The following is a 12,863-nucleotide window of genomic DNA, read 5'->3' on the forward strand; positions in this document are numbered from 1 at the left end:
TTTTCTCTGATCTCCAAAGTGCCATAAGGAAGCTTCTCTCCTGGTTAAGCCTGCAGCTTTGCAGCTAGGGGTCATGATGACATTGTAAGGAGTGTGGGCCTGTGCAAAAAACATCAAGTTTTTTGCCATGTAGAAGACTTGGGAAAGGGTCTTTTTTGCCTTTTTGTTGTTGGTGTTTATTTTCTCCATAAGCATTTATGAGGAACAACAGCAAGTGCTGTTGGAAGTTTTAAATTGAGAGATTATTCCTTCTACCTGCATGCAAGGAAACAATGTAGGACTTCTGCCTTGGTAATACATTACACCATAGAAACTGTGGGTAACAACAGCAGAAAAAAACAAATCAAAATAAAATGCTTCAATAAGTTCAGTTTACTACTCACTCCCCTAAAACTTCCTACTCCTAGTTAAAGGATCAGGCAGGATGATTGTAGGGCTCCTGCCTTGTCCTGGGTTGTAAGATAAGCTTGTATTCTATTTGCCATCTGTCGAAGCTTGGGCAGGTTTGTTATCTCTCCCAAAGACAATGGTTTGCCCCGTAGAGGCAATGGTTTGTTTATACACTATTGACTGACTCACTGCAGGGCTGGTAAATGTAACACCATCCCATTGTGAGGGGTCCCACCCAGAGGGGGAAGCCAAGCACTCTATTATTGTATAAAGGGGTAGCTTTTTGGGGAGACGAGGCAGCTCTCTTCGAAGGATTCCCAGAGAAGCAGCTCCCTCTCTCTCTTTGCGGGATGTCACAGCGGAGCAGCCGGAGCACAGGGAGGCAGTGGCGGTGGAGCTCGGAGGCAACCCCGGCGCAGAGGAAGACCGGCCCCACTGCCACCAGATCTTCAGAGGAAAACTATACCCTTCAAAAGATCACCACTGCAGCTGCAGTTCATCAGCCACTGCAAGGGGAGCAATCGTCCCAGCAGGACTGCCACTGGCACCCCGAATCCTCAGGTTGTGGACTTTTTTCACTGGTTTTGTTTGTACCAATTGCATTTGCCTTTTTAAATTGTTGTCTAGTTTTTCTCCTAGTAAAGAATTGTTACTCCCATTCCCATATCTTTGCCTGAGAGCCTTTTAATTTAAAACTCCTAGTAATTCAGAGGGAGGGGGTTTACCTTCTCCATTGCACAGGAGGCTTTAGCCCTCCTTCACAGACTCCTGTCTTGTCGAACCAAGACATGCCTGAAGCTATCACCTTTCTCTGCAGTGCCAGGGGAAGAGGCTGGCACCTTCCTGACATGAAATGTGGGTAAAGGAGGTGTCTCTGCTTTCTTCTGCATATGTACAAAGTACAAGACTATGGAAGGGGAAAGCCAGCTGAACTAACCACTATAATTCCCATTTGCTTTAATACAGAGACATACAGCTCTTGTTTAGTTGTGTCCAACCTGCAAAATAAGTAACATCCAGGTAAAATACTGGCCCATCTGATATTTAGTGCCTAACAGACACCATGGCATTCCTGATGAGGTATTTACAGAATACTATTTCCATTGGCTTTGGCACCCTATTTATTAGAATAACTAGTTTAAAAAACATCCAGTTAAAAGCAAATGAGACACAGGGACCCTCCTCCCAACTTGCTTGGAAAGTACTTCTCATTGCACTGCAATTCATAATTGAATACTTACACAAAAAGTCATGGTGGGTAATATTTATTGCAAGTTCTCTCCAACCCCAGTGTTGTACCATTATTTCAATACCTCAAGTTACATTCAACTATATTCAATTACAATATAGTAGTAGATTGCATTTCTACATTAAATACTAGTTCTTATAAAGAAAATTACTCAAAGAGAAAGAAACAGGCAAGTTAGAGACCATAAAGAGAAAAAAAAAATTGTAGGAAAAGAGCAGCAAATGCAGGGATCGTAAAGAGTGAATCTAACTGCCCTCTGGATCTGAATTTCACAGTGTAATTTCCATACAGTAGTCATAAAGATTAATCTTCTTCAGCAATATAAAGATTTTCTTTTCAGAAATTCTCTCCATCTTGTTTTACATCGTAAGTGTCTAATAATCAAATATATTTCAGTTAATTTGAATTAAAAAACAGGGAAGAAAAATTCTTGGCTAAAGCAGAACACCAACAAAATGTAAGACTTATTTATTACTGCTTTTATATTCTCCACCACAAAGCTGAAAAAACATTATTATTTGAACAGAATTACAGAAGCTTATTTTGGCTTGGTTGTCATTAGAGACTAAATAGATGAATTTGGTAGATATTTGGTTTCAAGCACTATTCTGAATTGTCAAGATTAATCACAATGATACAACATATTTTTTTTTTACTTAATGTCCCAAAACAAGTTATTCTACTCCCAAGATAAGTGAAATTAATTACCCTACTATAATTATAATAACCCTAAAACAGAATTAAACTCAATTGGAGCCTGCACACAGTAAACCCCCAAATGTTTACAAGTGCAGGTTCACCATGCATTTGCTACACTCCAGTGCCATCTGTCTATAAAAAGATAATTAACATTTTCAATAAGAAGAAATACAGCATGTTGTGTAGTGTATTTGGTCCTAGGCCATTGAATCCACTTCAGTTTTTACAATGAATGATGCTGCTAATCGTTTTCTGAATTAGGAAAAAAAAAAAACAAACAAACAAACCAAAACCTAAGAAACATTGTGCCCTCAGTGTATATTTGAAGCAAGATTTCCTGGAAAAAAAACAGAAATAAATCCAGAATGCCTTGATATAGAGATGCTCCCTGAGGCGTCACTCTTATAGTACCCCAAAATAAACTTATAGGCTTCCTCTAACAATTGAGATGCCTTTTGAAGACCCCAGAGGAGCTGGGAATAGCTACTCTGCAATTTGCATTTAGAAGACCATTTGGGGACAGCCTTTTCAAAGTCCACAACCTTCAGTGGAGGGACACAAAAATAAACGCTCTGCCAAGCACTGCAACACAAGGGATCTGACAGACCCCAGCGAGTACAAAGCAGGTTCATTAAATGCAGAGCCTTTCCTTTCCTCCTGCACAGTGGCTGGCTGGGGAGGGTTGTTTTCCTTCACTCTCTGTGAAAGTTGTACAAATACAGCCTTTTCTTTTTTTTTTTTTTTTTTTTTTTTTTTTTTTTTTTTCCAGAAGTATGGTAACAAGTTTTAAACCAGTCTGATGTTATTTTAACAGAGTTCATCCTGGTCATTCTGCCTAAACGTGTATGCGCACACACCTCGTAAGGAAGCAAAAGGAAGCAAAAATACCGTATGCTTGATGCTACTACACTTTGTGTGTGTGTGAAGGAGAAGCTACTTCTTGATCACACACTTTTTGAACTGCACAATTTTCTCCCAACAGAAGGGAAAAAAAAAAAATATATAAAAGGAGCTGTTGAAATGCAAAGTATCCCTTTTCAAAGGTTCAAAGGGCAATTAGAGCTGATAAGGGAAGAAGCACGTTTCCAGGCGCCCGACCAGCCGCGGCTGTGGCTGCGCGGGGCCGGGAGGCGGCCGGGCCCTTCCCGGACCGCATCTGGCTCTGCAGCGGTGCCATCTGCTGGTGCCGCTGCTCCGCCGGGAACCATCCCCCGTGCCGGGCTCAGCTCTGCTCGGGCCTCGGCCAGCAAAGGGCAAAGCCAGGAAGCATCAGCCCCAGCCAAAGCTTCGCTTTAGAAAAGCACTCTTGTATCCCACTCAGGGCACTTTATAAAGACAATTCGTTAGACAAAGAAAAGGAGAGGAAGAGGAAAACAAAAAGTATTTAGTGCTATACCTCATTTTCTTCCAAAACCGCTATTTCCTTAAGTCAGGCAAAATAGTTTTCTCATTAAGTAGCTACTAGGTCAAAGGAAAGCATGTATTCGCAATAGTATGTTAACAACTAACACCATCTACCTGTTACAGACATGCAATGAATGACCGTGTTGCAATCATAGCTTGGAGTCACAAATGAGAGCAGGTGTAGGGATTAAGCAAGAAGAGGTGTCTTTAGGCAGGAATCAGAGGCGGGCAGGCAAAGGAGAAAAGCTGAGGGTGCAGGCCTAGGGCAGGGGGTGAAGCAGGGCAGAAGGAAGCTCAGCCAAGGTAGCAGCATGCATTTGGGCACCGAAGGTGTCTGGCAACAATGTTTGTGACTGCTGATTCTCTAAGCCACAGCTCACTCATCTTTGCAGTACACACACTGCGCTGTGTCATTGACACATTGACACACACTGATGGTATAGGTTTTGAGCTAGGCATTTCACCATCACAATATTCAGTGGTGTTCCCCTCAGATTTTGCTCTACTTTTTTTCATCAATCTTGGAATAAAACCATTTCCTGACAAAAATGAATTCATCATACCCATCCCTCTGACCTCAGCCCCACTGTACCTGTTTGCTTTCTCCACCCTCACCAAGTTCACCAAGGACTGCAACAACTTTATCCCAAACTTGTCTGACCAGGTTCAGCATATTCTGTTGCTTCAGTTTTTTGCAAACTACCATCTGTTATCTTTGCTTTTTCTTGTTCCATTTCCAAGCTTTTCAACACATCTAATCTTGCTGGCAGCAGATCAAGTACTGCGCAGATATCTCCAGCTGTAGAAGTCCCATCTGCAGCTTCAGGCTGTCCCTTTGCCTCATTCATTTCTTTTTCTTTAATTGCAATTGAGGCCTCCTCAGCAGCATTTTCAGATGGTTTATCATCAGCTACTGCTGTTGAGACAAGCTTACAGCTTGCAGTAGTTGCTCCTATTTCAGCCTTCACTACATTGTTTGGGAGGTCTTCACTGCTTATTTCTCCCACATCTTCTGTCTGCATTTCTTGCTCTTTACTCTCTTCCTTGCTACTGGAGCCCACATTGATTGAGCACTCACAATAATAGTAACCAGATTCCTGCTTCTTCTTATGCATGGCACAGAGATCAATTTGATGGAGGACCTCTGTGCCAAAGTGGCTGTCTTCATATTCCTTATACAGATCCGTACTAATTTTCCTGAAGCCCTATTTATTGAAAGAGCAATATGACATGATATGTATAATATATGTGCACAAATACAGAGGCACATTAGGAAGGTGTATCAAGAATTATTTTAACAAAACCCAGCAAAGAAAAAACTGCCCTCCCTCCACCCCTGATTTGGGCAACAGCATCAACTTCATGGTAGTGTTTAGGTTGAAACTGAGAAAAGCCAACCATTACAAATTAAAGTTATAGAAATCTTAGCTTTTGCCCAATCCTCCATCTACCCCACCCTCCTCAAGAATAAGAAACATGCCAAAGATACAAATTCAGATCAATTTAACCTACTGTTATATAAATGCATCCACCTAATTTTAGATACTTCAGGCAAGTTCACAGCCACCATATATATAATTATTCTGAATTGCCTCTAGAAGGAATTGCTTGATTTCACTTAGAGTTTACCTTACTCAGGTCCATCTTAAAGCTGTCTTAACAGACTGAAAAGTTAACCCTTCTCCTTGGTGCTCACTCTCCACAACAGTAATTAAATTGTGCGCAAAAGACAGGTTAGAAATAGAGCTCATGCACCTTCATTCCTGTAAGCAAAGTAATGCTCAAAAGAAATTTAACTCTGTGACTAACTGGGGAAACAAGCTTATTTCAGCAAGCCAGAAAAGAAAAATAAAACCTCAGCAGCTCTTAGATAGCTACCAAGCACTGTCAGTATCTCAATGGCTAAATGCTACAACAGTCACAGCACACAACTGAAAGGGTACATTCCTAGAGATGCATTTTTAAACACTGACACATTCTTTTCAGACTAAGAAAGGTTTCTTCTATTGCCATAACCAAAGCACATGCTTAGAAATCATTGCAATATGACTGTCAAGACCAAAAATCAGCAGCTCCTCAGATTTGTTTTCTCCCCCTCAATAAGTTTGGGCATAGCAGCACTAGCTGCCCTGTACATGTGTCACTGGGGATGAGTGACCAACCCAACAATTCCATTGTTCCAGGCTTTTAATTCTGACAACAACAGGCTTCCAATTTAGCCAAGGAGCTCCCACAAAGCATTTAGCCTATAGCAAACCACATATGCTAGAGGCACATATGGAGATGTAATGAAGGACAGATGAACCATTAAGCAACAGAATAGTCTCCACCTTCTCCTAACTTAATGAGTATGTGAGCTAACAAGGCTCCAAGGAGCTCCTTGCAGCACATTGCCTCAAAGTATTCTCAATCAGTTTGTTCAGCCCTGCTCCCAAACACCAGGGGAAGAAAAAAAAAGAAAGCATTTTTACAAGATTTCTTCCTCATAATGACAGACTTATTAGCAGGTGGGTATGTACAGTTCACAGCATGGAGGTTGTGAGAGGACAGTCAGAGTCACCTGGATAGAAGTAGATATAAATAGCTTCACAACCGAATACATCAAACCATTAGGCACTGCTGCCCAAGGTGATTAAAACACTTGAACATTTAAATAAACCAACAGCATGCTTTCTGTGCCCCAGAAATACCTATGTGTCAGTCAGAGGGAGGCTGCTCAGGAGCCGGGAGCTACATGTCACCTAAATGCCATGAGGTTCAAGTTCTGCTGAAATGCAGAGACACACCACGCATGGGTTGTTTTCTGGGTAATTCAGGAGGATAATGGAAACTTGAGCAAGGTCACATCATTGAAGATAACTTACCAAGCAGCCAGAAGAGGGCAGGATTAGGACTGCCCTTCCATTAAAACGCACCAAATATTTTAACACAACTATGTGACTTGTTAATTCTTGTTAAATAACAAGTATGCTCTCTCACAACCCAGGGTAGCTATTTTCACACTTCTATTTTCACCAAGTGAATCTACTTAAAGCAGCATTAAAGGAAACAAACAAACATTTTCCACTTTAGCACAGAGGCACTTGATCCACCACTTTGGTCCAGCAGAGGTGAGATCAGGCAGTGCCAGCACTAAAGGCTAACAGCCCACACTGCAAAAATTCTTTGCCTGGAAAAGGCTCTTACTACAAAGTAATGAAGTAGATTCTCTTAAGAGGTGAACTGTTCCCTTTTGGCTTATTGGAAAGGTAGAGATCAAAATACCTGAAGAACCCATGTTTATTTATGCCAGGGTCACACTTCCTATTTTGAACCTGATCTTCAAACAGCACATACTGCTCCTTTGGTAGCTATTCTGAATAAAAAGCACACAATCCAAGATCTCTCCAGCCTCTTGAGATATTTAGACACACAACCAAAGCCAAAGATGCACAACTTCACAAGGTGAAAGTTTACAATTGTATCAGTTTTAAAAAGAACCAGCTCTTTCCCCACAAATGAGAACCCACCAGTATCACCACATACCTCTCATTAACAAAGTATGCTTGAGACAGAAAATATAAACTGCCTTAGCAATTACCTCTTAAGCTTCATATAAGAACTTCAACTGTGTGAACAGCACCCTTTCTACAATGAAACAGTTATTTATGGTATAAAAAAAGCAATTACAGCCAGTAGATGGCATCATAATAACTTAAGTGATATTTTGTCTTATTCATACTTTGGCATCTTCTAGTGTTTAGGAAGGCTGATTTCTCTTCTGCACTATTTAGGAATTGGATACTATAAAAGTAAGCAGTTTCCTCCTTTTATTTATACTATATTTTGAAAGAAATGCAGTAACTGGACAGTGAATGGTCTTTGAGGTTATGTCATATGTCTAGGGTTAAGCCTTACTAACCTCAGGGAGATTTGTACATGGACTTACAGAGCTCACATGCCCCTAATAATCAACTCAACATATGGCCCTACTCCAGTTTCACAGTCCTAATCTGCAAAATAATATTTTAGGGGCAATCATTTTATTGTGAAAACAAATTTGCATAGAAACGAGTAATGCTTGGTAAACAAGGGAAGAGCAGAGAATATTGTCTAGCTGAATTCCAGGAAATTTTTTGACACTGTTTCCTGTGAGATCTCCATAGAGAAGGCTGATGAATTATTAGCTGGCTGAACAGTGAGGTGGATTGAAAATTGGCTGAACAGCCAGTTCCCTATGGCGGTAATTGGTGCCACAAAGTCTAGTTGGAGGCTGGTAACTAGAGATATACACAAGGGGCCAGTACTGGGTCCAGAACTGTTTAGTATCTTCATTAATGATCTAGATATTGGGGCAGAGTGTACCCTCAGCAACTTCACTAATAACAAACTGGGAGAAATGCCTGATTCACTAGAGGGTACTGCCAACCAGAGGTATCTCAATAAGCTGGGGAAATGGACTGATGGGAACTTCATGAGGCTGAACAAGAAGCACAAAGGTCAGCCATAGGGGAGGAATGAACCCAGGCACGAGTACAGGCTGATAGCTGACTGGGAAGGAGTTTTGCAGGAAAAGGACCTAGAGGTCCTGGTGGACACCAGGCTGACCATGAGCCAGTCGTGTGACTTGCAACAAAGGCAGCCAGTGGTATCCTGGGCTGCATTAGGAGGAATGTTGCCAGCAGACTGACAGAGATAATTCCCCTTGGTTCAGCACTGGTGAGGCCACACCAGGAATACTGCATCCACTTCTGGGCATACCACTTGATATTCTAACATTCAAAGATGTATACACTTGCATATTTATATATATATATATGTACACAATGAGACAGCATACATAAATCATGTTATGCAAGATTAAGCTATATTTAGTGCTAGAGATCAAAAGAGGAGAGCATGCAGGAAATTAAAATTCTATTTTTTAATTTTAAATTTCATAGTAAGAGGAAGTGTGAAAATACTCCAGCCAAGAGTCAACAGTAATTCCTACATACCTACTGTATGTTTCTTTTGCATTAGACATTGCAGATGCCTCTGCTCATGAAAATCCCTACAGGCCATATAAAAGAAAGAGCCTCCAGCACAGAACTATCAGTCCTAGCCAACTTTGATTTTATCATGTATACAAAAGGCTAATATCAAGTCAATACAAAGTACTTGAACAAGGTCATTTTCTTCAGCTATTATAGCTTTTTCTGTTTCCTTTCTGCATGCTCCTCTAGTGTTTCAGGTTTGCAATATATTGACCTCATAAATACAAGTATTATTCCTGGAAACAAGCTGGACAGTATTCCACTGGGAAATGAGCAATCTAATCAGAGTTGGTTTTTACTTTAATTGTTTGTGATAAATCCCATACAATGCTGCAGTAAAGGTTAGGAAAGCACATCACACATTTCTAATATAAATCAAAGCACCAGCCTGACTTCCAACATGACATTAATCTTGTTCTGAGGTAAATATTAGTCAGAAGACAAATATTGCTCAGAAGCCATCCTGCCCTATGGAAACAGCTTGACATTGTTTTTGTGCAGATTTGACCAGCCACAATGGAAGGGAAGCAGTCTGTACTCTACAAGGGAGCCCTACAGAGTGTTAACAACAGATCTCATTTCTTCCAGTCAGATATGAACAAACAACTGTGTTGCCCAGCTATATATAAGCTTTGTTAAATAAGAGAAGTTATGTTGTTCTCTGGTTGCAATCCCAAAGATTTCATTGAAGGAAAGTCAATCACTAGAACCAATTCCAGGAAAAATATTCTTTCACCCTGTTACTTACCCTTCTTCGCAACCTTGATGCTTTAGAGAGCTTCAGGAAAGTTAGATGTGGTTTGAAGTCCTTACTTCCTGAAATGTCTAGATTCATTTCAATAAAGCATTCTTCCACAGCTTCTGGAAAAAGATAATATAAGCAAGAAATAAGTAGTAGTGGGGAGGTAGGGAAAAATATTTACAGAGAGGTTAGACAAAAAGCCACTATCCCTGTCTTAAACAAGACAGTTAAAACATACCCCAGGTAACCAGTTGCTGCACTATCACAGGCAACAGAAAAATTTGAAAAAAGTACTCAAACCCAAAGTTCTGCATGACATAAAGACATCAGTTGTAAACCTGAGACTAGATCCAAACTTTTGTGTTTGTGTTCTGTGTTTGCAACACAATTCTTTCAGAATTCACAAATTCCCTATCAATGGTGAGCTTGAGAAAGCACCTGCCCATGGCAGCCCTGCCAGGAACAAGATCCAGCCACCACCAGTGGCTACAGCTAGGGTCTGTGGCAGAACAGATTCTCCCCAGTTACTACAAACAGCAATGCAAGAAGCAAAGTATATAGCAAGGTAAGGTTTGCATAAGGCAGATCCCTACAAGTCAGGTAAAAATAGGCGTGTTTTGTTCAACAGTTGTGCTTAAACAGTGAGAAACCTGAGACTGGTAATTCCAGTGAGAAGTAATTCCAAAATTACATTTAAAGCCTTGACTAAGGCTGAAGTACCCCCCAGAATTTTTTCTTATTGACATAGATCTTTATACCTTGATTATATAAAGCAGATAAAATGAGGAGGAGGGGGGAGGGGGTGGGAAGAGAGTTAAAAAAGAAAAATCAGCATTTTAAAATGGAAACCTGCAGATTTTGTAGCTCTTCTGGTCAGATCCCCCCATCTTGAGGCCTATTTTTGTTACTGTTCAATTGCTTAAGCACTGAAAGAAGGAGGATCAATTCTGAAACTGTGTAAAAAATAGCATATTACATACCAGATGAGGGCCTTTTTTGAAATTGAAATCCCTCTGCTTCCATTTTGGTTTTCCACCTATCAGGTAGTCTAACTACATGCGTGTTCACTAGTTTGTATATGCATTTGTATCAAGGCCAGGTCTCTGGCTTGGAGTTTAGCTAATTAATAGTTTAAAATGTTTCTTCTCAGAGTATTTATGAAGGAACAGCAGCTGGGGCTGTCTGATCACTTTGCCAAGGCAACAGCTTTTTATATTTTCCATCTGGAATACACAGAGAATAGGATCCAGTTGTCCAAACAAGCATCTAATGTCCTTTTAGGTGCCTTACTGGATGTCCACCTGGCCTCCAGCTGCTGCTGCAGAAGGTACAGTCCAACTGTAGGTCTGGTGTGAGTGCTCAAATGCTTTAGGACATCTGAAAATTGTCCTAGGTGATTATGGTTAGGTATCAAACCACCCCTAAAGTGCCCCTGGTACTTTGTCAAATAGAACACATTAACATGAAGAATTTCTGCATATTAAGTCTTTTTGTTCTCATGCCAGTTGGTCAAAGCACAGCAAGCCCCAGAGAAAAAACACAGCAGAAGAGTGTCTAAGTTTCTTCTAGAAAAAGTAGCCCTTCCGCATGCATTATCCAGCATGCAACCTCCCCAAGCTGCATAAAAAGAAACCAGGTAGCTATTAACCTAAGAAAGGAAATCTGAAATCAGTATCAGAATCCAGCCTCCAGAACCAGCAGGAAGGGATCAGAACTTCATCAGAAAAGCAGATGATGGAAGAAAGATCAAGGCCAGCAATCATCTTCAAGAATCAATATAGGAACAAGGCTCCTGGATGGTGTGCCCTGTCCATGCCAGGTTGGCTCTCAATTTTCCAGCCACTGTCTTCTCTAGCTCATATGAAAAATATCCTACTCATGTTCCAAGACATCTTAAGCAGTATCTTTTCTCCAAAGTGGATGAGGTCACTAGCAGCAAGATAAACCAGGTAGCGCCCAGAAATTTCCAATTAATTGCAGTTAATTGATCTAGAGATAGGTTAACTCCACTTTGAAAGTGAAGTCCATGATGTAGCACCAAAAACAGATAGAGGGCCAGTCACCTGGACAATATCAGGAATACTTCAGAGGCTAAAAGACTCAATTAGAGCAGGCAGAACTCTTAAACTTTCTGACAAACCATCAATAAGGGCATGATGAGGCAGAGACAGCTGACAGGAGTGTCTTGACCTTTGCCAGCCAAATAATTGGCCCATCATGCCGCTCAAAAAGACAACATTTAAACTTCTCACCTAGCTCATGACAACCAAAAAACATTGACCAAAAGGTAAAGAAAAAAAAATCCCTATTTATTGTATAATAATTAATTCAATTGCTTTACTGAGAGAAGGGGAGACAAAACCAATCTCTTTGGAGATGTCATTGAAAGGATAGGCTTTGATACACATTTGCATAATTCCCAGACTCATTAAGTTATAGAAATGGTCAGAAGTTATGCAGAATAGAACAACACTGGAAGCTACAACTCTCTGAATAGCAAAATCATTGTTAACAGCATTAACAGCTTGAAAACTGGCAGCTTGTCTCCCAGTCAAGGAATTATTTCAGGCAATCAGTGAACAATCATATTGCATTAAAATCACAAGTACTGGCAGAATATTCCCAGGGCTTGCAATCAAAATTTTTCTCCTCTATCTAATTAGGGGGTTCAGATCAAAAGCTAGATATTAGGTTTCCTAAACCCTGAAGATGCATGTTACCCAGGCAGAGAACATGAAGGATCTGCCACCCACTATTGCAATGGCTTTTAAAGCTAATGCAGGTCCAAGATGCTATTTAAAGAGCATCATAGCATGCATTCTGCAGAACCAAAATTAAACACTTATGATGGTGATGAAACAGCATGATAAAGATCGACCTTGTATGGTATGACTCATTGGGAATAAAATTCTGAGTTAAGCAAGACAATGAGTCCAGGGAAACCAGTTCCTTCCAGATGAGGAGTGAGGTACCCATTTCTGTATCTTTCAGGAGAGAGGAAAGAGCCAAGGCAGTGCTGTCAAAACAGTCAAATCAGGCATCAAAAGAATCAAGCGGCCCCTTATTTCAATGGCACTGAATTGTATATATATTGTAGACCAGCATGTACCAAATATGATCTTACAGGAAATTGCATCATCTGGCTTCTACTTTGTTAACTTCCAGTTAAAGCCTTGAGAAGAAGCAGTTTGTGCATGAGCAGGTTTGTTGAGGTTGTAATCCTAATATCTAGGGACAACCTCAGAAAAGCACAGCTGTTTTGGGTCAAAATTAGCTTTGGGATGGATGGAACAAGAAGAGAAGTGAAGCTCAGAGTCAAGCAAGAGGTAATGGATAGTCAAGTGGCTAATTTTATATAGCTGAG

At 40.6% G+C, this 12,863-nt stretch overlaps 1 protein-coding gene across 2 annotated transcripts in view; it reads right to left on the reverse strand.

The window, feature by feature from the left end:
* Nucleotides 1–834: 834 nt before the first annotated feature.
* The window catches only part of LOC110467847 (uncharacterized), a 35,721-nt gene continuing 23,692 nt past the window's right edge, over nucleotides 835–12,863 (reverse strand). Inside the window, exons 6-7 of one of the 2 annotated variants that reach the window (XM_085571944.1) lie at nucleotides 9,506–9,618; nucleotides 835–4,947 (exon numbers count right to left, since the gene is read on the reverse strand). In XM_085571944.1, coding sequence (XP_085428070.1) covers nucleotides 4,384–4,947; nucleotides 9,506–9,618 — 677 coding nt within the window. In that variant the 3' untranslated portion in view covers nucleotides 835–4,383. The remainder of the gene's footprint in view (nucleotides 4,948–9,505; nucleotides 9,619–12,863) is intronic. The other variant, XM_085571945.1, reaches the window with a different exon arrangement.

This window comes from Lonchura striata, chromosome 2 (genome assembly GCF_050655825.1).
Source record: "Lonchura striata isolate lonStrDom1 chromosome 2, ASM5065582v1, whole genome shotgun sequence".
Taxonomy (NCBI): Eukaryota; Metazoa; Chordata; class Aves; order Passeriformes; family Estrildidae; genus Lonchura; species Lonchura striata.